The sequence below is a fragment of the Amphiprion ocellaris genome, chromosome 19 (genome assembly GCF_022539595.1).
Source record: "Amphiprion ocellaris isolate individual 3 ecotype Okinawa chromosome 19, ASM2253959v1, whole genome shotgun sequence".
Lineage (NCBI taxonomy): Eukaryota > Metazoa > Chordata > Actinopteri > Pomacentridae > Amphiprion > Amphiprion ocellaris.
In genome coordinates, this window is record NC_072784.1 from 5,316,684 (window position 1) to 5,343,015 (window position 26,332).

Genomic DNA, 26,332 nt, shown 5'->3' on the forward strand with positions numbered 1-26,332 from the left:
TTTATCTATCATTTTTTCCAAACAAAATATGAAGAACTTGCAAAATGTGATGTTTTGAAGTAAATTAGAAAAACAGTTCATACAAGTACAGGTTAAACAATTGGTCAGTTAGTTAATAAGCAAACTGACTAATCTGGAGGACTTACATTCACTGACTTTTTCCACACCAAACATCAATCGAATATTAGAGAAAATAATTATCTGATTAATGAAAATAACCATGTATCTATACGTGTGTATATATATATATATATATATATATATATATATATATATATATATATATATATATATATATATATATATATATGTTACTTTGCACTATTTGGGACTTTTATTTGTATTTATTTTGTTTATTTCTATCTATCTATCTATCTATCTATCTATCTATCTATCTATCTATCTATCTATCTATCTATCTATCTATCTATCTATCTATCTATCTATCTATCTATCTATCTATCTATAATATATATATAAATATATATTTATTTCTTGTGAGTTTTAATTCTTTATTCTTACTGTTTCAGTTTGGAGCAGGTGCACAATGCATTTCACTGCACCTTATACTATGTATAATTTTGTTTGTGATAAATAAATGTCTTGAATCTTGAAAATAGCTCAAAATCACCTCAGCCAACTACAACAGTAAAATCCTGCTTTTATATGAATGCATGACTAATAATAATCTAAAGGTCTATCTAAAGATACACTTGTACCACAGCACTTTTACTATGTGGTATTAGTACTTTTACTTCGGGAAAGGACATCAATACTTTCTCCACTAATGGAGAGCAGCTACTTACAGACAATACACGCCTTACAAAGACTCTTGTCAAAGAAACTTTCATTTTTATTACATTTAGAATCCAAATTTTGAGTTTGCAGACTATCTAATACATAAACCTCTCTTATGCAGAGAATACACTAAATGTACCTCATGTATTTAGAAGTTTTGGAACAATAATCTCAGTGTTTAAAGTTTGTTGACAGTTCTATGACACATATTGACAAGTTACTTAATTACATACAGCTCTTGAATCCAATGCAATCCAATACAAAAGCTCTGCCATAAATAAATTCTGATCTCATGAAGCTTTTATATTGTCATTTTCAGTTGAAGATGGTAATTCTGCTTTATGTTTATTAGTGAACTTACATTATGTGGTGATGAAACATGGGACTGGATTATATTTAAAGGTGTTTTTTTTTTTTTTTTTTACTCTTTTGACATACTTGAGGGAGCGCAACTTTCTTACAACATCAAGAAGAAACTAAAAATGTATAAAGGAGCTTTGTAGAAGTAGAATCTAAGGCTGAGCTGTTGTATTAGATAGGATTCTTCGGTGTTTCCAGTAAAGTGAATTATGTCAACATGTCACATCCAAACTAGAACAAACACTGACTGTGTTGTTTTGCATTTACTTTCTACTTTTTCCCAGAAATCAAAGCCACATCATCTCATGCCCTCTGCTGATACAACACCCATGTTTCTTTAGCCTTATTTGTAAGATCCATCATGTCCCTGACATTTATGCAAACCTAGATTTTGAGTCAACACACTATTGCCAATTAACCTACTTATTTGGTCGTGTGTCTGTCACTGTCAGCCACTCGTAAAAGATCATAAAGACTCAGGATTTTGTAACCCCTGACTTCACAGAATTACAATATTCTGCACCAACTTTCTGCACATTAGAGATTTAAATAATTTCACAACTCACTTTCTGTCATTGTGTACACATTATGATGCCTTTTGCCTGGAACTTTTTATCTATGGCAAATACAGTTGCGACACAGGTCAGTCTTTCACCGAGAAGTCAGCGTCTCAGCATTGTCTTAATATGGTCTTTCCATCCCCATTGTCTTAATATGGGATCCTCATCCGACAGTGAGGGAGCTGACCTGCTATTACCTCCGCAGCGGTCTGTACACAGCACCACCCAGCGGCCAATCATAAACAGTACAACCTGCTATAATCCCACCCTTTTCGCAGTAAACCAGCCAATCACAGGCTCGGCAGTTTGGTATAAATAGCACGTCATTTCCTTCCAGCGTCCTCTTTTTCACCGTGTGGGCAGATTTCCATACGGCGTTGTTTCGTGGTGAGTTAAAACGCTCATATTTCAGTTAAAATATACATAAAGTAAAGCTAAATACACAACGCGGTGATAGAAAAGCCAACGAGAGCACAGAAGGGTGCTTCAAATCCTGCCTGTGAGGTCTTTATCGTGTTAAATTTCCAAGGTTTTGATGATGCTAACGCTAGCAGCTAACTTGCTAGCCACGAACACGCGCTCCTCTCGCTTTGCTCCCCTCGCGCCGGACGGAAAGTGCCGAGCAGTGTTCGTAGTTACCCGAATAAAAACCGTTACAAACAATCAGGAGACATAAATTGATGAATTACTTGACTTAAAAAGCGGTTAAACGCTCTTAAAGGCCACAAATACCCGGATGCAGTTTCGTTTTTCCGGCTGTAGTTGATTATAGCAAAGCACCAAATCCTGACCACTTGAAAGGATTGTATAATAACAATTCTATTTGTATAACACCTTTGAGAACAACATTCACAGAGTGCTTTGACAGGTAGATCATGGTGACAAAGAGAAATAAAAGAGAACTTTACTGGAAAGCGAGTTTATAAAAGTGGGTTTTAAGATGTGATTTAACAATGCTGCCTTCCTTCACTGAAGAAATCAAGAATATTTGTGACCTCCGAATAGTTTAATGCATAGAAGATCTTGTCAGGCATGAGTGCTGCTTCCTTCAGGATCCTGTCATGCAGATATCAATTTTACCTGGGCTTTACTAAGACAACAGTAAGAAATCCACGTAGGATTGGACAGTACATCAAGTGATAGATGTGTAATAATGCACCAATGCATAAGTAGGTCTCAGTCTGAACTTTAAGTGAGAAAGAAAAGTTTTCTATGGTTTTGGTCACCATCTGTCTTCTGCTCTCTTCTCTCAACATCACTTGTGTACTGTCTTCCCATATTAGTGCTCTTACCTTAGCAAAAACAGACTGCTCCGTGTGCAGATCTTGTCGAATGTGTGCAAGAAAACACTAACTGGTATTATTTGGTACCTGTCCTTTGTTTTTAACCTTTTAATAATCTTGTTGCCACCTTGCACCAGTTAGTTCTTTTCATCCTTGGCCTTATTAGCCTGTGTTTCCTTTGAGTTTCATCAGTTCATCCTCTACCACTCTTATTTAAAGCCTCATCCAGTTCAAGTGCACAAGACAAAATGAACTTTTCCTTTTACAGTTTTATCTCTTCCCTGTGCCATTTCCTCATTGCCAAGAAATTAAGTTGTAGTTCAGATTGCCTTTTACCCCTTCAAAAGGTTTTCTGTTGAGATTGAATAATCTACAGTGCTGAAAGCAATACTGAAATATGACATAAGAAGTTTAGTCTCAGCTATAACAGTCAAGCGATCAGGGTGATCAATCATACGTGATAAACAGAAATGAGTGCATGTCTGACAAGGGCTCAGATCATTAATTTAAACTGATGGCATGTACTTGTTGACATTCACTTTGCAAACCTGCCTGTGATTGTAACCGAATTGTGTCTGTCATCCTTTCCCCAGCTCTCCCATCAAACTCGTAACGCAGGGAAAGCGGTCACGATGTCCGGAGGTCTGGATGTCCTTCAAATGAAGGAGGAGGATGTGCTGAAGTTCCTGGCTGCAGGAACCCATCTGGGAGGCACCAACTTGGACTTCCAGATGGAGCAGTACGTCTACAAGAGAAAAAGCGACGGTGAGTTGTGGAATATTAACACAAAAGTTATTATATATTAATCGTTGCTTGTGGTGTTACTCAAACTGAAGTAAGAATTTCTGACTGGTTCTCCTTCGTACCCCAGGTGTGTATATCATTAACCTGAAGAAGACCTGGGAGAAGCTGCTGCTGGCAGCCAGGGCTATTGTTGCCATTGAAAACCCAGCTGATGTGTGCGTCATTTCTTCCAGGAACACTGGACAGGTAAAGAGTCTTTTTAAACTCTGCAGTGATTGCTGTTTCTGCACTGGGCCATAAGTCCTTGAAGTTTAATGTGCACACTGTTAAAGCCGGGCACCGATGTCGGTGTTCAGGTGTCGGAAGTGTGCGAGAGAAATTGGGCCGGGTTTTCGCTAACACCATGAGGACAGCTGTCCCATGACTGGGGTTTGATAGTGACCTGAGCCACACTTTAGTGTATTAAATGAAAATAATAAGAAGAATTAAAGTAAGACCTTAATTCTAACTTGTTTTGTGTCCATTTTAGAGAGCAGTGCTGAAGTTTGCCTCTGCCACCGGTGCCACCACCTTCCACGGTCGGTTTACCCCCGGTACATTCACCAATCAGATCCAGGCAGCCTTCAGGGAGCCCCGCCTCCTGATTGTGACTGATCCTCGTGCCGACCATCAGCCACTGACTGAGGCTTCCTACGTCAACATCCCCACCATTGCTCTGTGCAACACTGACTCCCCACTGAGATACGTGGACATCTCCATCCCCTGTAACAACAAGGTGAGACGAGCAAAATGAGAATGCACATATGGCTAACGTTGAATGGATGAATGTGGTGAATGTTTGCTTGGTGCACACTGTTAGAGCCCGGTGCTGTCCTGGCTGTGCAGTACGGGGTGTAGGATGTGTGCTAAATGAAAATGCCTGATCTTTAATCTTCTTTCTCTGAACCACACAGAGGCTGGGGATAAAGGTCTAGCCACAAAATGCAAACGGTTCTGTAGATATTTATGCTAACTAAGCATTATATAGTGTCAGCAGGGGTAGATTTTTATGGCAAATTTGCAACTACTTCAGGGTCACCACTCTGTGGGTCTGATGTGGTGGATGCTGGCCAGGGAGGTTCTCAGGATGAGGGGTACCATCTCCAGGGAGCACCCATGGGAGGTCATGCCTGATCTGTACTTCTACAGAGACCCTGAGGAGGTAAGATTATTGCAGTGCTATATGCTAAATGTACAGTGGGCTAAGGCTGCTGTATGAAATATACATAAATCATAGTTGTACATCCTGCTTACATGCTAATGCATTTTTTTTTTCTCTGCAGATTGAGAAGGAGGAGCAGGCTGCAGCTGAGAAGGCTGTTGGAAAGGAGGAGTTCCAGGGTGAATGGAGCGCTCCTGCAGCTGAGTTTCCCCAGACTGAAGTGGCCGACTGGTCTGAGGGTGTTGCAGTTCCATCTGTGCCCATCCAGCAGTTCCCTGCAGGTAAAGCCACTAGTTTCCTCTGATGCACACATTTATTCAAACTTAAAAAGTTTTAAATGGTGTTTGCTACTAAACTGCTGTTTAAACAACCTTTTTCTTTTTCTTACAGCTGCTGCAGCTGTTAAGCCAGGTGAAGTATTTTCTGGTGAGTTTTTATAGACATTATATGCATGTCTAACATGCATATAGTGTTGGCACGCAGCCACTAATTGACACTCAATGTTGTTTTTTGTGTGTTTTTTTTCCCCCCACAGCAGAGGACTGGAGCAATCAGCCTGCCACAGAGGACTGGTCCACTGCACCCACTGCTCAGGCTTCTGACTGGGGTGGCGCCACATCTGACTGGTCTTAAAACGGACCATGGCAACAATAAAAGTGTTTTTTCCACTTTAACATCATGTTTATTAATTTCATATTTACTGTAGGTTATCTGCTGTTTATAATTTTTGAAGCCAAAACAGTAAGGAGACTGCAGCTTGTGAAACACTGCAGTGAATTCTGTTACTGAGAATACATCATTGTAAAGGACAAGCATGGTTACTGGGTGGACATCATGCTGGAAGTTGCTATATTTGTGGCAAATAGTTGAAGGAACGGAAACTGGAAAACACTGAACACTCATGCAAGTGATGATCATCAGGCTGAGGTGATCATTACCAGATTGGTGTCTGACAAATGTAATTTAGCTGTACTTCAGTGCTTTCTGTGTTGGATATGATTATATGGCCTTTACAACTTAGAGTATTTGATGCATAATGTTGCTTAAATGTTGAAAATTTCAGGTGTTTGCTCAGACCTGGAGAATAGATCACTTGAGTGTTTACTGCACTTGACATAGCATGACCTCTGTGTGTATGAATACAAATAGACACGTGGAACAACCTAAAGGAAAACCTGAACTTCTGACTCTTACGCTGAAAGGATCCAGTGGTTTTCTTATGGTCTAGAAGGCGTTTTGCTGATGTGATTTGGGTTTGCTTTGGGAGAGTTGCTGTGAATCAATCTAGGGTTATTAGTGATTACCTTTATCCTATGATCGAACAGTCCTGTCTTGAGTGGCGTCTTGAAGGCTGGCAATGTCCCCATCTATAGGAGATGAAGGGCTGTGAAGTGGTTTGATAAAAAAAAATGAATCATGCTATGGCATTGATGCTTCCAGATCTCGACCCGGTGGAACACCTATGGTAGATTTTGGACCAATGTGTCAGCAAGTGCTCTGCTGTCATTGAAACATCAAATGAGGGAATATCTGTCAGAAGAATTGTGGTTATCTCCTTATTAGAGTTCCAGAAACTTGGAGAATCAGTGGCAAGGTGCATTGAAGCTGTAAGACACTGTTTTTTCCTTTAATTTGTCACCAGTCTACAGCCAATCTGTGCCTTTACGAATTTAGAGGCAAGGAAATGCCAACGCAACTGAATCAAAGAATTGAATGTTTTTTTCCAGAAACTTATTACTTGAGAAACCAAAACTTTAATTTTCTATGTAATGAATAATGATTTAATAAGAAAACTCCCATACAGCACAGTGCTCTGAAACTTCAAACCTTCACAACAAACCACAAAGAACAGTTTATTATATCAGTACAATTACATAACATTAGTCAGCAAAAGAAGTAGTTCCAAGCAGAGGTAATTATCACATTGCACCCACACATAGAAACAACAGTGGTAAAGCGACGACAAAAACTGGACTGTGCCATCATTAGTTATACAAAGACCAGCACTGAGACTTGAAATAAAAGTGTGGCTTTGATGTTTAAATGTGGAACAGTAATAAAGGGTCTCAACTATTTTTTTACACCCAGCAATGGATGGTAACTTCTGACAGACACTGAAATTGCGATATGCAGTTAGTTTGTAACTACAAAGATGCTTCAAAAAGTTCTCTGCCTCACTCTGAAATAAGGTACGTGTAGCTTCCATTTTGGGAAATAAAAAGCCTTATATCAGTGTCCAAAAACTGAAATGTTTGAAGTTATCAAAGAAAAAGAGAGGAAAGCCTTGAGTCTCAGTATGTTTGGTGTGAACCTGGTCAGAACTATTGCAGTAAATGCATTCCTGACAGTGAAGCACGGCGATGGAAGTGTAATATATTGACCATCCAAAAAAAAAAAGTTGCACACTTTAATATTTCGTTGGGCTGCCTTTAGCTTTGAGTATGGCGCACATTTGCCGTGGCATTGTTTTGATAAGCTTCTGCAATGTCACAGCATTTATTTCTGTCCTGAGATCCATTAATTTTCTACCAAGATCTGATATTGATGATGAGAGAGTCAGACCGCTGCACAAAGTCTTCTCCAGAACATCCCAAAGATTCTCAATGGGGCTGAGGTCTGGACTCTGTGGAGGACAATCCATCTCATGCTCCCTGATCCACTCATTCGCAATGTGACCCCATGAATCCTGGCATTGTCATCTTGGAATATGTCCATGTCATCAGGGAAGAAAAACTCCACTGATGTAAAGACCTGGTCATTCAGTATCTTCAGGTAGTCAGCTGACCCATGGTCATTTTGAGACCCTTTGTGGCTGTTTTCAGTCTGTTTGTGGTAATTTTAGGTGTTTTGTAGTCATTTTGTGCATCTCTGTGGTCATTTTGCTACTTTTTGTAGTTATTTTGTGTCTCATCATTTTGCATCTTCATATGATAATGTGTCTCATTGAGTCATTTTGTGTTTTTCTGTGGTCATTTGTGTTATTTTATAACACAAAATAACAAATTGTATCTGTGTCCCAGAAATCACTTTGAACTAGTTACCCATTACAAAAACACCTCTCAAGGAAGTGTGTTATTTTCAGATCACATGACCTGCTCCACATGATGTCATTTCCTCCTGAAGAAAAGACTGGCAAGACTCCAAGGCTTTCTGAGTTATTTAATATAAAGTAGTGTGTGAGTCAAGAGTGGATTTATGGCATGTCAACAGGTTTACTACAATACAAATAACTTTCAATTTCAATTTTACTTAGTTGTATATATAATATTTAGAAGAATCTTTGTGTAAAAATGCCATGTGGTGTTTGGTTATGTTGATTTTAGGCCTGAAAACAGCAAAAATGTCAATTATGATACCTGTCAACTATGTTACAAAAAGTCCAGCAATGACATATATTGTCCCTGGAAATGAAACGCAGAGAAGCGTGATACAATGGTTCAAGTCGCTTTAAGGATTGTACTAGAAATCAGGACAGAGGAGCCCTCGAAATAGCCCGTCTCCTTGCAGTAAACAGAGGAGATGCGCTGAGGTCCGGACATCCCGCCTGTGCTCAACCATCATCTCCTGCACATTCGCGCTCGTCAGTCAGGTGGGCGTGTTTCTGCGCTCTGATTGGTCGGACGCGGTTCCCTTTCCTCCCCGGGTTCCGCTTTCTTTTCACGCGCACGCCCAGCCTCTGAATAATGATAATAATGATCAAGATGGCTACTTCACAATCCTCCTTGCGGTAGCTAACCACCAATTTCATGGAAGCACTCAAAACTGCGATTTTCCTCTGTTTAAGTCCCTCGTAGGCGACGGGGGCCGTGCCGCGGGTCGCACTATATGGATTGAACCGGGCGGAGAGGAGATAAAAGTCATTGTGTCGCCTGCAGCACTCATTCCGAGGAGGCTAACTAGCGGAGCAACTAGCTAGCTGTACTTGTCGACCATCTCCGGTGCAGCTCCCCAGCCAGCGGCGGCTCAGAGGAGCGTGGCGCTCCGCGTTTTGTGTGCCCGCTCGTCTGACGGAGAGCGTCAAATGGCAGAGCCGAGGAAAGTGCCGTTCGTCACCATCTCGTCCTTCAACGCCTCGCCGTCGACCCCGGAGTCCAGCAAGAAGCGCCGCCGCGAAGACGAGGTCGTCGACATCACTTTTGGGAAAGATGGAGGTGGAAGTGTCGCGGCGGTCGGGTCAGGAGGTGGCGGGGGTCCGTTCGGCAACGCGAAAGGAGGCGACGCCGACACCGAGGAGAGGAAACCCACCGTCCGCCTTAACCTTCCGCTGACCGAGCCGAGCGACCGGAGCTCCTCCGAGTTCAACTACGGCGAGCTGGTCCACTCAACTGTTTCTCAGGTTAGGACAGACACCATGATGGCTCAGGGGCCCAACCTGCAGTAACTTCAGGAGGGGAGCAGATGTCACTCTGAGCTGATAGTTAGCACTGTTTATGTGGACGTGTTCTGTTAACAAGTGAATAATAACTGTTATTACCAACATTTATATGTATTTGTTCTGAGTTTGGACCAATCCTATGGGGTTTTTTTGTATTGTTTTGGTGGAGATAGAAATTAGAATCAGCCTTAATGGCCACACAACATACAAATAATTTGATTTCGGCTGTTTGAGTCACCCCAGGAATAATAATAATAAACATAAAAAGAAACTATCGAAAGAAGAACAGGGGGGAAATAGTAGTAATAGAATAAATACAGCACGATATATACAGATATTTACAAGCTACAAAGGAATATAGAAACACAGTAGTGCAAAAATGATAATTGGTACATGACGATACAGGGGAAAAAGCAGAGAATGCTGATCATAATGCAAAAAGTATTTCATATACAGTTGCATGCAAAATTATTAACACCCCCCCCCCCGACATTTTTGACATTCTGGCAAAATGAGCCACATTACAACTGCATGTGTTTACTAGATCATATAAGAGGTGAACAGTTATTTCAGGGGCTTGGAGCTTGGATATCTTCTTGTACCCATTTCCTTTCTTTTGCAAAGCAACTGTCTCCTCTCTAAACTTCAGGGACATCTCTCTGGTCTTAACCGTGCTGCTTTCAGGAGTCATATGAGGACTATTGACCCAAAGTGTACCCATTTTATAGGCATGAAAATTACTCAGTGTTTAGCAGGTGTCACTGTTGAATTCACCTCAAAATGTACACATACAGGTGGATGGCATTTGAGTTGTACTGCAGTTATCTGTATTTACAGAGCATTGCTTATAGGGGGTTGAATAATTTTGCATGAAACTTTATCCATTGGAATACTGTGTATTGTACAGGTGTGGAGGAATGTTTATTAGGCTGTTTATTAAGGTGATGTCAGTGGGGAAGAAGCTGCTCTTGTGTGAAAATGAGAAAACTGGCATTTCCTGAGTTTGTCTTGGTTAGTCAAATGTATGAGTGAATCTCCAAAAACGCTGGCTGCCTGGTTAATCCTGTGTTCACATAATATGGGATGGATGGAAGGGAAAGGAGGGAGATATACTAGTGTTTACTACTTGCAAGCAGTCATGTAACAGCACAATTCTAGTGATTTGCAGAGTTGGTTAAATGAGAGTTAAAATACTGTGCTTTGGTTTTAGTCGTTTTGAATGACAGATATTGATCGATGCAATTCTCCTGTTGTATAATGAAATGCCAAGTTGGTTATTTTAGGCCTTTCAGGAAGTCTAAAGTCTCCCAGTCATAGATATAACTTAGATGTTGACACAAATGTTATTTACAAGTCAGAATATTGTATCTCTGGTATTACATGGTAATGACAGACTCTCAGTCTGAAACTTAGCCTTTCATTTGGAGTCACATATAACTCTGCTTACATTGCAAGAATTGTTTTGTCACCATTTACAACCACAGAGGAGATTATACAACCTTTTACAAGTCATTTATAATGAGTATATTGATTTAAATGTGCAGAATCAGTGGAGTCTCCTCCAAGGAAAGCAAGACTAATGAGATTCATAGCTTTACAAACAAATGAAAAAGCTTCATTCCATTTCTATGCCAATTTTTTCACCCGTTTATTTATTTTTATTTTTTTTCTCAGGTAAAGACTGCAAGTTCCACAGCACCTAAAGGACTCACTCCTCCGCTGGACCCCAACGACCCCTTCGCTGATGATGACAAGGAGAGACGGGAGGTAGAAGCGCTGGCCAGGAAATTTGAGAACAAATACGTAAGTAGTCTCAAGATACGTGTGTGTGTTTATACAAAGAGTGGCACTTTAACAGAGATTTTAACAGTATGATTTTCATTCCATGTTTCTGTATAACAAATTTGATACCAAAAGAAGTATGTCAGTGAAAGAAATTACTTCTAAAAGTACTATTATTTTTAAAAACAAAAGTTACAGATGCAGCTGTCACATTTTAGAATGGTATCACTCCAGGGTTTGAACATTTTGACAACACTAAATTGTGTGTGCAGATCTTCATCTCTGTTTTTGAGCCTCTTGGATAAATATAATGTTCTGTGACACTGTTTTGCCAGTCTACATGTTGTCATTGTCCCAAACCTGAAGCATATGTGGTACCTTTTGTACTTTCAGGACTATTTAACAATATGTCTACTCGCATTTTCTGAATTTTGGCATTAGCTTGGTACTGAAGTTTTTTTTTGTGACATCCCAAGTATCCTCTGGTCAGCCACTACTTTAAAACCACTGAGAGTTGAAGTTGCCTCGTTACAAGGACAATTATCAAGGTCTGGGATATATCAGGCAGCAAGTAAACTGTGAGTTCTTGTAGTTGATGTGTTGGTAGAAAGAAAAATAGGAAGCGTACAGACAGATCTGAGAGACTTTTACAAGAACTAAGTTGTAATAACTAGATAACTGGGTGATAATATCTCCAAAACAGCAAGTCATGCGGGTGTTTTCAATATGCAGTGATCAGTACCTACCAAAAGAGATCCAAGGAAGAAAAAGTAGAGAAGCAGAGAAAAGCTGCTGTAGTTTAAACTGTAGTGACAGAAAGGTGACTGAATACACAGAGCATCACAGTTTGCTGCATAGCTGCCGCCCAGAAGGCGTATCCATGCTGATATCTGTCATTGAACAAAACAAAAACAGGATGCACTATGGGAATAAGGCAAACCAGTAGAGGCAGTGTTCTGGGCAATGTTCTGCTGTGAAACCTTGGGTCCTGCATCCAGGTGGATATTACTTTGACATGTACCACAATCCTAAACGTTGTTGCAGACCTTATACACCCCTTCATGGCAGAAATATTCCCTGCTGGCAGGATGATGCTCCCTGCCACTCTGCAAGCATTGTTTAGGAATACTTTGAGGAACATAACACAGTTTACAACTATAACCTTCCATCACACCTAAAGCTCCTGCTGCTAACACAGGACACCTTCAGAGGTCTGTGAATCCCAGGCCTTGACTAATCAAAGCAGTTTTATGGCACAAGAGGGACCTACACAATATTATTCAGGTGGTTTTAATTCTGGGGCCCATCAGAATATACTGTTATAGCTGTATGTGTATGTCTGTTATATTTTTAAAGGTTTTCTGATAGTTATGTTTCCCTTTGTTTGCAGGGCGGTACGACAAAGAAGAAGAAAAAGGACAGGATGCAGGATCTCATTGACATCGGCTACGGCTATGATGAGACCGACCCTTTCATAGACAATTCAGAGGCTGTGAGTTTAACTAAAGTTGTCAGCTTTGTTTTCTATCAGTATCTACTTGTTTTTGTTTTGAATGTGGTGTTAGAGGATACTATTGTCTTACAATGGAAATTGCATACACAGCTGGAAAAGAGTAATTGTGCACACACACTAAAAGCTTGAGAGAGAAAAAAATTAAACGCATTAATCCTTGACAACATTAAATTTAATTGTAGCATTAGTTTTCTTAAAGGACCAGTGTTTAGGATTTAGTGGCCGATTGCAACCAGCCGAACAGGCGAATGTACAGTGACTGCCACTTCATTGGAAAAACACAAAACTCCCCTCCTAGAGCCAGTATTTAGTTTGTCTCTTCTGGGCTACTGTAGAAACATGGCAGGCTTTGTGGAAGAGGATTCACTCCCTATGTAGATATGAGTCATTTTAAGCTGGTCAATATATAATCGGGGGACTTTTGAAGTCCATGGGACATATCTTGCATACATTTTTATTAAAAATAAAAAACTAATGTTTTTATCTTCATTATGATTATGTCTTTACAAATTCCATAATTATTTATTATGGAAACAATCACTTATTAAGAAAAAATGACTGGATATCACTAAAATGTCAACTAAATAACCGTCCCAATTTAATAACAACCACCTTCTAATTAGCTAAACAATAATAAAATGAGCTTATTCAAAATTTGTTTTGATTGTGTTCTTTGTATTTAGTTGAGATAATTATGACAGATGTTTCTTTTTGGCAATATATCAAATTTTATATTGAAAATAACAAATTGTATCTGTGTCCTAGAAATCACTTTCAACTAAGTTCCCCGTTACAAAAACACCTCTCAAGGAAGTGTGTTAATTCCAGATCACATGACCTGCTCCACATGATGTCATTTCCTCCTGAAAAAAAGACTGGCCAGACTCTAAGGCTTTCTGAGTTATTTAATATAAAGTAGTGTGTGAGTCAAGTGTGGATTTATGGCATGTCAACAGGTTTACTACAATATCTTTAGAAATAACTTTCACTTTAAATTTTACTCAATTGTGTATATAATATTTAGAAGAATCTGTGTAAAAATGCCATGTGGTGTTTGGTTATGTTGATTTTAGGCCCGAAAACAGCAAAAATGTCGATTATGATACAAAAATCACACAATTATGTATTGACCCAGCTAATGAAAACACAGCAATTTGTGATTACACATGATTTTACACAAGTGAAAACATTACAACTACCGTATTCCATTTCTGCTAATAGATCCACCTAAATCCTACCCACTGGTTCTTTCAGTTGCATTCACCTGATGTCATTTTGGGTGTTAGAGATCCCTAACTACGTGAGATTCTCATTAACTTCCTTAAACATCATATACTGTAGTATTTAATATACCGTAAATACAGCTCAGTATTAATGTGTGTAATACATTGAAGAAAGCAACAATTCTTAAAAGGTTTTGCAGCAAAGAGCAGTAGAAGAAAACTTACAGTATTTGTAATTTTCTCCCGACCTCAGTATGATGAGCTGGTGCCAGCGTCTCTCACCACAAAACATGGAGGCTTCTACATCAACACAGGCACTCTGCAGTTCAGACCTGCATCCGACTCAGAGGGAGAAAACGCAGGCACAGACGATAATCACTTCAAGGTAGCTTCTCACCACACTCTGCCTGTCAGAACACTTTGTAAATAAAAGCACTTCTATAAGAATGTCAGTATTAAACGTGTTGATGTGCTGAAATCTAATGTTGCTATGTCAAAGTAATAAAGCAGGTTTTTATTTTGCCCGTTTTGCAGAAGATGAAAGATGGTGAAGAGCGAGTGATTAAAAAGCGACGGAAAAAGCAAGATGGTGGAATTCTGGAGGACAAGAAACTCAGAAAAAATAAAGTTCCAAAGCCAGGGTGAGATTTTAATATTTACTTTATCTAGGATTTTCATTCAAGCACTGATTTAATTGTTTCATAGTTTGTGCAGCAAATCTAACATACAAAAATACATTTTCGGTTGAAGTTAGTCAGATGTGTTTCCCATCAATATCTTTACTCTCACAATGAGTTAACAGCTGCAGAATCATTCCTGGTGTGTGGCTCAGTATATACAGTGCTTCAGTGCTACAATTGATTAGACTGTCACCCAGTGCAAGATGTTTGCTGATAGCCAAAATATTTTTTATGTTTCTGTAATGGTTAATCAGCCACTATGAGCAAGCTCTTTAATTAGAATGATATCTTTAATGCTAAAATATAATAACTCCGCCATGGAACGCGATGATCGGTGTACGTTTGTCTGTTATTCCGTCTGTGTGCAACATTATACAAAAACGGATTTGGATGAAATTTTCAGGGAAGGTCATAAATGACACTCATTAGATTTTGGCAGTGATGCGGCTTATGGTCTGGATTCACAGATTTGTTAAAGATTTACATATCATTGTGAGATAGCAGCACAGTGTCACTGTAACGATGACAAGTGAACACTACGTCAGCTGCCTGCTGACGATCACATGATTGCGATCCTACTACAAATCCATTGTTGTGGACATATCGGAACTTATCCATCGGAAAGGATACAAGGAACAAATGATTAAACTGTGGGGGTGTTTCTGAGTACCATCAATTCCTGTCGCCCACTACATATTTAGGTCATGCGATTTGATATCTATACATAACGTACACATGCATAACACACACCTGTGCTCAGTGCAACGTCATTTTGTTTGTGGGTACATTTATATTAAATGGACACATTCTATGTTGCCTTGATTTCTGATCATCAATAACTAATAAGAAAATGCTACATTTCTTTAAAAAAACTAAAAAAAAACCCAAAATGCTGCATTTCTGACAATACCATGTGGGGGAATGAACAGCCTTGGAGGAATACTGTGGTCTCTGAGTGCTTTTCTTGTTATTGTTGTCATCCATGAATTTTCAAATGTGATTGAGATGATTGAGATTGAGATGCAAAATGACAGTTGTTTGCTGGCATTCATGAACAGAAAAAAATTATTTTAATGGTTGTATGTTGTTCTTGATAAATTTCTGACTACTCTGAGAATTCCAGTGTGAAGATTTTTGTTTAATAAATGTGAATAAGGACTATTTAGTTGTTCCGATTTGTTATTTACCTAATAACAATACAATTTTTAGTTTGAAACAAGTTTTTGACAGAATATCTGTGTTTTCTCGTCTTGATGACAGCTGGTCTAATACATTTTTTAAGCACTGTATGTTCACCATACTTTAAACGTCTTTGTACGTCTTCTGTTCTGACAGAGTTTCAGCTTTGAATGTCCACCGGCCTGAAAAGAAAAAGAGGAAGAAGCTAATGAAGGACTCCCTCCACCTGGCCAACATGCTGCGTCGCTTCACCAGGGAGAAGGAGGAGATGCGCAAGAAGAACCTGGCTGCTGCCGGCCTGCCACGACCCAACGCCAAAGTGCCCAACACCAACAGTGCGCTCCTCAACGCCCACCCCAAGGCTGCCAGCGGCAACGACTGTAACATGGCCGACCTCACCGCCGACCAGGCCGTGATGTCGCTGCTGGGCTCAGCCAACAACGACGTGCTGCAGGACATGATGGGGGACCTGGACTTCGGGATGCTGGACTCGCCTCAGCCCTCCAGTCCTGCGCAGGGAGAGAACGGCTCCTTTGGGATGGGACATAAAACGGGCGGTAACAGAGTGTCGCAGGGTGGCGTGATGACCCCTCCTCCTCTGCCCAGCGGACTTCCGGGCCCACTCACCAAGCGCATTGAAGACCTAAGAGCGGTAGGAACTGCACTATTCCACTGATGTACAATAAAATGTGGCGTACAATGCTCATAAGTAGGGATGTCTGATATTGGCATAAAAATGTAATATCGGTCAATGTCGTTATAGGTTTCTTTACCTGTCATGAAAACCGCTAAAATAATTCCTGCATTTCGCCGACATTTACCGGACTCATAGAGGACGTTAGGGAGAGAGGAAGAGTGTGAACTTTTGTTTTTTTGTTTGAGTCAGTTAAAAAAAAAGGCATAAATATGCCATTTTTTCCATAACTTCAGTTGAAGTAGTTTTCTTATTATTTTGCACAGACAATGTTTACATTTTAAAGCCTTGTTGCATTTGAGAATGCATCCAATGGGGCATCACAATAAAATTAGGCATGATGTGTTAATTCCATGACAGGAGATATGTGATGTCACCTAAAATTAGTTAAATAGCCCACATATATCAGTATCGGTTGAGTTTGACGATATCGACATATCGTTGATTGGCAAAAAAGTCAATATCGGACATCATTACTCGTAATACAAATCCTGTTCACAACATGACTGCTGCATTGTAGACGGCTGTGTTGACAGTAGTTGGCTCAAAGGGAGTTTGTGTTTTCTGTGTGTTAAAAGGGAGTTTCAAGAGTGTCCTGACCAGATAAGCAATGAGTAACAACATATAGATGCAGATAACACAAATGTGCAAAACAGAATTGCCATTAAAAACCAGGAATAACTTTTTCATCACAGTTATAAAAGATGTAAAATGCCAAAGAACTAAATAAAACCATAAAAAATGTCAAAACAATAATTTAATGACACGAAAACATACAATTTCCCTGATATCGCCAAGCCATCACCAACTACAAAAGGACAGCATCCAGCTTCTTATGCAAAATTTTTATTCACAAACGCTCTAGACCCAAATTTGCATATTTACAAACAACTGCAGAAGATCTCTGGCAGACCTTCTGCGTTAAACTGTCTCACCCAGCTTAATGTGGATTCTAGGAACTGTTGGTTAACACAAGTCTGGGTATGAAGAGCTTAACTCTTTCGAAATTATCCACGATAAGGATGGCATTATACTGACGTTTTGTACCTTTCACATGTGTGAGTACGCCGTGATACATTAATGCAGATCTGTTATTGCTTAGATTTTTAGGATTTTAATGATTGGCAACCATGCTTTTCAAGAAGGTGGCCCATTCTCCAGATCAAAAGACACGTTTCAGTTTGTCTAATGCGTGTTTCTTCTCACAGGCATCCCGTCTGTTCGATGAGGAGGGCAGGAAGAAGTTCTTCACACTGGACATGAACAACATCCTCCTGGAGTCAGTACCATTTACATTTTCTTTCTTGTGTCCTCTTGGTATAAAATCAAACAAAAGTAATTTTCCGTCTGTATCTGCTTGTCAGCATCGAGTTGCAGGTTCAGGAGCAGCCTGCAGAGGTGCGTTCAGCCGTTTACTCTCACCTGGAGGCCTTTGTGCCCTGCAATAAAGAAGCTCTGCTCAAACGCCTTAAGAAGCTCAGCCTCAACATACAGGTGAATGATAGATCAGTATCAGATATTTTCATACAGACTACAGTGAATTCTGCCTGGATATCTGATGTGTTTTAAAAACAGTCATTCACAGAGGTTGTGTAATGCAGGAGCTTTCATTTAATTGATTAAATGACGCCTAGAGGTTTATATTATCCTGTTCTCCACCAGACATAAGCTTATGAAATATCAGGTGTGTCTAAATGTGTGTGGAAACCATTGTTTCTGTGTCTGCTGGCCGTGTGCCCATTACCTGATTCTATATTTAGCCTGTGAGTGCGCCGTCCTGGATGTGTATGTGTGATTTTTCCGACTGTGCCTATCCCCGTTGCCTAGGATGATCGACTTCGAACGCCCCTGCTGAAGCTGAAGCTGGCAGTGTGCAGCGTGATGCCGGAGCAGATCGCTCGATACAACATGGACTGCATTGCTAAAGTGGCAAAGTAAGGAGTCAGATGTGGCTCTTATTTTGAACATAGCTTGCAGCTACGCAGATGCTTTGATAAGTGATGTTTGATTCTCTGCTCGCAGGCAGCAGTCTGAGGAGGGAGAGAAAAATGGGTCAGAGGATGATGATGAGGAGAAACCAGGGAAAAGGGTGATGGGGCCTCGAAAGAAGTTTGTCTGGGACGACAAACTCAGGTCAGTTTCAGCGACTAAAAGAGGATCATTCCTAATACTGTGAAATATGCATACATTGTCAAAACATGATTGCTACTTTTCTTTTTTTTTTGCACCAAATTTTAATTTAAACTAGATGTTTTTATACATATTTATATGCAGCTCAAAAATGGACAAACAAAAACATACACATGATGAACAAAAACAAATATACAATATCATGGCATCATCTAAACCCACATAACGAGGAGAATTTCAAATGAAGTTTAAAGATAAATTCAATTAAAGAGCAGCAAGGGGTTATAAAACATGTAAAAATACAAAATCCAGACACAAATCTCTTTACATCTCCTCCAGCCTGTCAAATATGTAAAGTTAAATTCAAGTAAGCAATAACAGGAGCCCATAAATTCAAAAAGGAACCTAACTTCAAATGGGAGTTCTGCTGTTATTTTTTTCCATTATGTACAATTTGTTTAATCACCTTCTCCATTGGTGGAGGGTGGGAGGTAGTGGGCTCATTTTCTTTGCCACCAGTAGTACGATGTGGAATAGATATGCCTTTTTTTTTATCCGTTCCTTCTTCTGGAATAGAACCAATTACATAGAACAATGGTTCAAGTGGCAAATCAACCCTTAAAATGGATCTTATTTCTGCCTGAATCCCCTCCCAAAATAGTTTCATCTTTGGGCAGTTGTAAAATATGTGAGTGTGGTCTCCAATTTTGTCAGTTTCTTGGTTCTGCTACTTTTCTTTCAGTAATAATGGAGTAATTGAATGTGCGTGTGCTTTCCAGGACGTTGCTGTGTAACTTGGTGCGGGTGAAGCTCACCTGCTACGAGCTGGAAGGCAAGAACTCGCTGTCTCTAGAAGACTACCTCAAAGCCTTCATGGAGACTGAAGTTAAACCTCTCTGGCCTAAAGGATGGATGCAAGCCAGGTGTGTGAGTCTTTCTAAGAATAATTACAGTAACTTCTAGCTGCGTTGTATGTCAGTAGCTTCAACTAGAAAGACTGCAGCCCGTATAATCTGTACTTGTGATCATGAATGTATCTTGTGTTCATCATCCTGTCAACAGGATGTTGTTTAAAGAGAGCATCATGGCTCACGGTCATCTCACAGGCTACACGTGAGTCATCTGACTTACTTTTCATCCGTTTTTTTTTGCTGCATGTTTGACGTACTTCGACTCACTCCCTTTTTTTCTTATTTGCTCCAGAGCAAAGAAGAAGATGGTCTCTACTCCCAAGGCCAAGCCAAAGGTTAGTTGTAGCAGTATCTGTCATACTGAATGTGTTTTCTGATAAATGTCCTCTTTATGAACCTTTATAAGTTCAATCTCTGATAAAGATATGGATGTACGTAACTGAGGTACTTGCATCCAAAACTCAACTGAGATTTTCTGTTAAATGACAAATTCATACTCAGATTTTTTTTTATAAATCTGACTTAAAATACATAAAAGTGAATATATATAGAGTGATTGGTAAGAAGTTGTGCAAGAAACAAAATCCACAGTCTTTGTCTGAGTATAAATGCACACTTTATTTTACTGTTTTTCTCTCACATAGCTAGCAAGCAAGAATAACAAAATAGGTGAATTTTGCACTGAAGTGCACATTTACTTACTAATTATTCTGTAACTTAGAAGCACTTTGAAATGAATTTTCACAAACAATAAAGGGGCTTTTCAAACAGAATGTGACATCAGTGCTGCTGCGCTGTGAAACCCGTTATTTCTAGGGGGTTCCTCCGTCCCATGATGCTTTGTTTGTGTGTCGAGTCAAGCCAGCAGACTTTATTAGTTGTGACAAATGCCCAGATGGCCAATAGAAATGAGGCTTCCACCCAAGCATGGAAGTCAACATGAAGGATCAGCCGATGTCTTTGATTGAATTCCTTGAATTATATATCATAAGTTTGTGTTGGTATCAAGACCTCAGGTGGAGAGTCCTATTTTACAGAGTTCCTTCCATGTAGGTGTGTTGTGTGTTTAACACTCGCTTGTTGTTGGTAGACAATGTTTGTAAATATGGTTTGAGTTTGTTATGTTTTCCACAGACAAAGAAACTGTCTTCATGAAATTATAAACAAGTTTGAAGTGCTGCTTTGAACATGTCACAACAACAGGTGGCTAAATAACCCTAAAGCCATGGAAGATAAGATGAGATAAGCCTTGGTTAATCCCACAGTGGGGAAATTTGCATTGTTCCAGCAGCAAAAATAGTGCAAACATTTAGGAATTGTAATGCAAAAATGAAAAAAAATAACCAAAATAATTGGCCAATAGAAGCCTGGGAAATGCTTTTACTGATTCTGGTGTGTTACTACCACTTTGAGGAACAGGGACGTGTAGACTGATTCTGAAACCTTTGAACCTCAGTATAGTGAAGGAGTAACTACATGAAGCAACCTTGCTAATTGGATTTATTTTTTGAAGATGTTTTTGGCCTTTTTTTTTGCAGCAAAGGGCCATGAGCTGGATTTGAACTCATAACCACTGTGTTTATGGGTCAGCCTCTCAACCTGTTGAGCTACCGGTACACCTGCTAACAGGACTTTATACTTATTTACACATTATTGTAAACAAGGAGATAATGGTGCACAAAAACTCTTTCCCCTGTCTACTACACTGTAGTGGAGTTTCTGAATATCTTTACCATGGACAGTTTTTCAAAAGCCCAGTTTTAAGTGACAACAAAATGCATTGAAAAAGGAAAGAGAGGGCACCCAGATCGCTGAACAGGTTGAGCGGGCGACCCATGAACAGGGACTATAGTTCCCGATGCAGCAGCCTGGGTTCGATTCCAGCTCACGGCCCTTTACTGCGTGTCTTCCCCCCGACTCTTCTCCCGACTTTCCTGTCTGCCTCTCAACTCTACATATCTAATAAACCAACAAAAGGCCCAAAAAATAACTTAAAAAAGGAAAGAGAAATATTTTAGATGACACAGGTGTATGTGAGTAATGTTTTTAGATTGGCTTGAACAAAAAAAAAAAGTGTATTTTTCCTTTAATATCACTACAAATCAAGACAGTTTGTTTCAAATGTTGTGCAGCTGTTACTTTTTGTGTCATTTGTGCTTGCAGGAGACTGTGTGGGTTCAGCGGTCGACGCCGTCAGCGGGGGCGACTCCCTCCCCTGCTGCCCAGGTTGCCAAGCGACCACCTCACTCACCGTCGGAGCCCATATGTCTGGATTCCCTCGACGAGGCTCCCTCCTTGGACTCGATCTCTCAGGCCCTGGCCATCCTCGGCAACGCAGCCAAGGGCCTGGCCCAGGGGGACAGCCCCCCGTCCCCCGATGGACCCAAGACCACCACCAACCCCTCCACCCTCCACGCCTCGCCAATCATGCAGCATCAGAAAAAGAACTCTGTCAGCACTCCCAGCTCCAATGCACCTCACTACATCTCTACCTCTTCGTCTTCCTCCACCTCCGTGTCTCGGCCTTCCTCCATCACGTCCTCTCCTCTGCCCTCAGTGAGGGTGGATGCGATGGGGGTTGTTAAGGGGACCGCGCAGGCGCACAGACACTCAGTTTTGAACACTCAGAGACCTTTGGGTGTGGGTGTGACTAAAGCCAACATGCCTGCCTCAGTGTCCCCCCCTAAGCCACGTCCTCCACCCACTGCATCCCCGCTAGTGGCCCCAGGATCAAAGACGGGGGTCTCCGCTCCCCCTTCTGGCCTCCTCAAAGGCAGCAATAATAAAGCCAACAGCGGCGACGCTCACATCATCACATCGCCTCAATCTCGGCCTCACACCCTCTCATCAACCTCCTTCATGACCCCCAAAACCTTCCTGACGCCTCGCCTGCCCCAGACCCCACAGAGTAAATCCTCCCCCTCTCTCATCCAGACACTCCCCACTGTTCAGCCACAGTCTAACTTCATCACCCCTATGCACGCCACCCTCACCAAGTCCACCCACAGCAGCATCCCACCCATCGTTAAGCTCACTCCTCGCACCCCCAACCCCATCGTCACCACCTCAGCCTCACCTTCAATTTCTCCCAGGTCTCAGGCAACCCTCTCCATACACCAGTACTCCGCCAAAAGCCCAGCAGGGTTCCGCCCGCCGTTCTCAGGTGCCCAAGGAGGAGCGACCAAGCCGGGGCAAGGCAGCTACACTCCTCCAGGCAGCCAGAAGACCCCTAACAACAACAGCGCCACCAACACCAGCCTTATTAACACCTCATCCATAAACAAGCATTCAGGATCCAGTGCCTCCCCCGCAGCAGCCTCTGCTACCCCAGGCCAGCGTCAGAGGCCCGGGGGTGGGACACCTCAGGGGGCCAAGCCAGTCGTGTCTGTCCCATCATCATCCGTCTCGTCTCAGTTACCACAGGTTTGTACTGATTAGTAACCTGCAGCGTGTCAGAATGCGTCAGTATTCAGCTCCTGTACAGGAGGGTTGGGCATCAGGAACTGGATCTAAATGCTCTGATTCCAAGTATTCAGATTTGAATTTTTATTCAACCCATAAGCTCTTCAACAGATTTCAATCATGCTAGCCAATCGCCAGCTAATGACCAACAGCTGTAGTATATCTACCACTATCTTTCTGCACTATTAGCTATGTGAGTTGAATGACTCGTGAGTGGGGAATAATTCTCAGTAAATCTACTGAACTGTTGCTGAGCTGTTTGATTAGCAGCTGAACACATAGATTGCTGCCTCACAGTAATGGAAATTTAGCAAATACTGCTACAAATGCTGTACAAGGATGGGACTGGACTCTATTTTTACAGTAAAGTAGCTGAAGTAAACATGAAAATGGTCAAAAAACTAGGAAAGAGACCGGTGTCGCTGTCATTACAATTACTTTATCTAACTTCTGGTTCCTGCTGATGAAATTTATCCCTGGAAAGAAGCGTTTCACACAACTGTGCTATGTAGAAGGCAGGAGGATATTGTCGTGACATGGCATAAAAAGGGACTGTTTTTCTCTCTTTGAAGATATTTTTTGGCCTTTTGTTGGCTTTATTAGGTCTAGTAGAGAGGCAGACAGAAAAATAGGGACAGGAAAGGGCCGAGAGCTGGAATCAAACCCAGGTTGCTGCGTCGGGGACTATAGCCCCTGTTTACGGGTCGCCTGCTCAGCCAGTTAAACTATCTGCTAATTCTATGATAAAAATCATAGAATTAGTAATTTACATTTTAAACTCCTAGAATTAGTAGTTAGGATGTTGTTCATGTCCAGTGTGAAGAAAATAACCATAAGGGGAAAATGTAAAACATTAAAAAATAACTTTGCAAAAAAAATCTATGTAAAATGCATCTTTAAAGAGCATGTCCTATTTCAGTGACAGAAGTGTTGATCAAACTGTCAAAAATGAACTCTGTTTAAGGAGTTTAACCCAGATTCTTCCTCGTCTGCCCACAGAAAACCTACCCAGCAGTTAGTCTGATTCTTTGACCCTGTGAGCTTTTACAACCCTATCTTCATTCCAGATCTGGACCAGAAACAGCACCTAACCTTTGCTCTAAACCTTGATAGACAGAGATAGGCAGTGATGGAGGAAGTAAAAATGTCACACTGTAAAACTCTCACAGTAAAATCAGAAAAATGTACTATGAAATTAAACACAAACAGTGCAGATTAAAAAATATCTGTAACTGTTATTCTATAATACAATATATTAGAACATTATATTATTACTTGTGCAGGATTTTATTGTGGTAGTGACCCAAACCACCTGGACCTCAGAAGCCGAATTGATAAAATACAATACTCAACCCTCATGTACACAGTGTTGTGAATGAAGCTTTCCCCCATTTCTCACCCATTAATCTTCTCTATAAAAAAAAAGAAGTCGGGTTGTTAATGCAAGAGTTTTTGTCCTGTATGAGTAGGGATACAATTTGGTATTGCAACACTAATTTCAGTACGCCAGTGAGCATTAAAGTATTGTTGGATTTGGGTGAACTGAAAAAAAAAAAAAATACAAAAAAAACCTAATGAAATATTTTGTGAAACTGCATAAACTGTATTAGAATAAGACATTATCAAGATGTGGTCCTGAATCTGTGTTTTCCTGACCAAGTATGTTGTAAATTTCCTGCCTGACTGTAATCATTCAACGATTGTTACCTGCTCAGGTCTCCACGGCAGGAAGTGGCAGTCTGCTCAGCTCAGCCTCGTCTCTTCCCCTGGGGTTCGGGATGCTGGGAGGCCTGGTGCCTGTCTCCCTGCCCTTCCAGTTCCCCTCGCTGTTGAGCCTGCCTTCACTGGGCACAGGAGGCTCCAGTACCGCAGCCAGCAGCTCCGCAGCCAGTAGCAACGCACCGTTCTCCACCCTGACCCAGAGTGAGTGACGCACACGGGCCACAAACACCATTATGTTCGATTTAAAGAAGACGCTGTGTACAGTTTAATAGATAAAATGATGTGGAAAAAAGACGTTTAGTTTGGCCCTGTGTGTGTGTGTGTGTGTGTGTGTGTGAGAGACTGTCTGCTGTTGTCTGAGCGTTCCCGTGTTAGGCCTCGTTTTGTGTTGTATGTTAGAGCCTCATTTGTTTTATCACCGTATTGTGCGTAAGCTTAATGTAATTAATGTACGACATTATTCCATTTTGTTTGCTTCATTTCCCAAATCTCTCAACCTTTTTCTACCAACTCTGTTTTGGTTATTTCCTCACCCTGTCACTCACTGGCCTCATATTTCTGCCTTTATCCCTCCTGTCTGGCTGTCTCTTGCCTCCATTGCCCTCTTCTTCCTTCTTTTTCTCCTCCCTCTTCTGTTGGTATTTGTTCCTCCTGCCCTCCTTGTTTCTTGTCGCCCTGTCCTGTCTCCTCAGATCTGTATAAGAGTCTCCAGTCAGGGTCTCAGGTTGCTCTGCCTCCTCACTTGCAGCTCGCTTTCTCAGGTAAAATCTGACCCTCCCTCCACCTCCAAAAGCCTGCTCCATTCCTCCTCCTCTCCTCCCTGCTTTCTTTTCTCCTTTCAGTTGTCTGGTGTTCTCCGTCTCGGGTTCTCCATCTGTTCTCTGCTCATCTGTCGGTGGCCGCATGCCTTTTGTGTAGTTACTTTAGCTGTTGTCCCGTCTCTGAATGTGTTTTGTCCAGCAATGCTTTCAAGTACTGTCCTATATCCTGTCCAGATGTCAGTCAAAACCAGGGAGGAGATGCTAAGAGGAAGACTCTATGATCCGGCTGGATTTCATCACCCAGATGTTGGGACAAATCAGGACGGACGAGGCATAGTAGAAGTCTCAAACACACACTGAGCATCGCTTCATCTGAGAACTTTCACCAATACCACAGCTCAATATAACTTTTTTAAAACAATTTGATAACTTTTCAGTGCTATTCTTCATAGAACTGTTAAAGAAACGACAGCTGTCAATGTTTACAAGATAGACCTATATCACTGTGGACGGAGAGGACGAATGAGTGGGATTTCTAGGTGTGTGAGGGTGTGTGTGTGTGTGTGTGAGTGTCTGAAGCTGTTTAGTTGGCGGGACTGTGTGCCTTTTGTCTGATGTCTCCCTCTCTGATGCATGGTCAGTGTGTCTATTTGGTGCTGTTTTTATCATAATGTAATTATCACTGATACCTGTAAGAAATGTAAACTGCAAATTGTTGAATTTGAGCTTTTTTTTTTTAAATGAGAGCTGTACACATTTTCATTGTGCTTGGATTCTGGAATGAATTCTTTTCTGTATAGAACTCAAGCTGACTTTTAATTAAAATCTTTCCCTTGAACAGAGGAATTGGATGCAAGTTTGAAATCCTGAACACACATTTGTCACCTTGACCTAAGAAGACCGAGGTAAAACACATTATTGGGCAGTGTCTATTTAATTAAAACCTTCATTTGG

At 40.9% G+C, this 26,332-nt stretch overlaps 2 protein-coding genes and 1 non-coding gene across 7 annotated transcripts; all 3 read left to right on the top strand.

Moving 5' to 3' along the window:
• The first annotated feature begins 1,963 nt into the window (after positions 1 to 1,963).
• Positions 1,964 to 5,620, top strand: rpsa (ribosomal protein SA). 4 transcript variants are annotated; one of them, XM_023273588.3, is made up of 8 exons: positions 1,964 to 2,105; positions 3,595 to 3,766; positions 3,873 to 3,991; positions 4,275 to 4,520; positions 4,818 to 4,946; positions 5,068 to 5,227; positions 5,337 to 5,372; positions 5,482 to 5,620. In XM_023273588.3, exons 2-8 carry the CDS (start codon positions 3,634 to 3,636, stop codon positions 5,577 to 5,579), a joined length of 921 nt encoding a protein of 306 aa, XP_023129356.1. In that variant the 5' UTR covers positions 1,964 to 2,105; positions 3,595 to 3,633; the 3' UTR covers positions 5,580 to 5,620. The 4 variants fall into 4 exon arrangements, with proteins under 4 accessions (XP_023129356.1, XP_035805546.1, XP_023129357.1 ...); XM_035949653.2 differs by having other exon boundaries at positions 5,485 to 5,620; XM_023273589.3 differs by having other exon boundaries at positions 5,337 to 5,357.
• Positions 4,061 to 4,200, top strand: LOC111570700 (small nucleolar RNA SNORA62/SNORA6 family). The gene has a single exon (XR_002746293.1). It is a non-coding gene; the product is annotated as a small nucleolar RNA SNORA62/SNORA6 family (small nucleolar RNA).
• A 2,988-nt stretch (positions 5,621 to 8,608) lies between the features above and the next one.
• Positions 8,609 to 26,218, top strand: ubn2b (ubinuclein 2b). Of its 2 annotated transcripts, XM_023273582.3 has the most exons (17): positions 8,609 to 9,282; positions 10,996 to 11,124; positions 12,494 to 12,595; positions 14,093 to 14,224; positions 14,374 to 14,480; positions 15,855 to 16,350; positions 17,601 to 17,671; positions 17,757 to 17,886; positions 18,220 to 18,326; positions 18,415 to 18,525; positions 19,302 to 19,445; positions 19,585 to 19,635; positions 19,726 to 19,768; positions 21,597 to 22,856; positions 24,611 to 24,818; positions 25,310 to 25,378; positions 25,613 to 26,218. In XM_023273582.3, the coding sequence occupies exons 1-17, from the start codon at positions 8,968 to 8,970 to the stop codon at positions 25,657 to 25,659; spliced, it is 3,522 nt and encodes a 1,173-aa protein (XP_023129350.2). In that variant the 5' UTR covers positions 8,609 to 8,967; the 3' UTR covers positions 25,660 to 26,218. The 2 variants fall into 2 exon arrangements, with proteins under 2 accessions (XP_023129350.2, XP_023129351.2); XM_023273583.3 differs by lacking the exon at positions 25,310 to 25,378 and having other exon boundaries at positions 8,611 to 9,282.
• The last annotated feature ends 114 nt before the right edge of the window (positions 26,219 to 26,332 follow it).

Excerpts from the sequence above, each read along its gene's own strand:
- rpsa (XM_023273588.3), top strand. The coding sequence starts at position 3,634 with ATGTCCGGAGGTCTGGATGTCCTTCAAATGAAGGAGGAGGATGTGCTG. Across the intron at positions 3,992-4,274 it reads CTTCCAGGAACACTGGACAG|AGAGCAGTGCTGAAGTTTGC; the intron begins GTAAAGAGTCTT and ends TGTCCATTTTAG. Across the intron at positions 4,521-4,817 it reads CCATCCCCTGTAACAACAAG|GGTCACCACTCTGTGGGTCT; the intron begins GTGAGACGAGCA and ends CAACTACTTCAG.
- ubn2b (XM_023273582.3), top strand. The coding sequence starts at position 8,968 with ATGGCAGAGCCGAGGAAAGTGCCGTTCGTCACCATCTCGTCCTTCAAC. Across the intron at positions 9,283-10,995 it reads TCCACTCAACTGTTTCTCAG|GTAAAGACTGCAAGTTCCAC; the intron begins GTTAGGACAGAC and ends TTTTTTTCTCAG. Across the intron at positions 19,769-21,596 it reads CTCCCAAGGCCAAGCCAAAG|GAGACTGTGTGGGTTCAGCG; the intron begins GTTAGTTGTAGC and ends TTGTGCTTGCAG.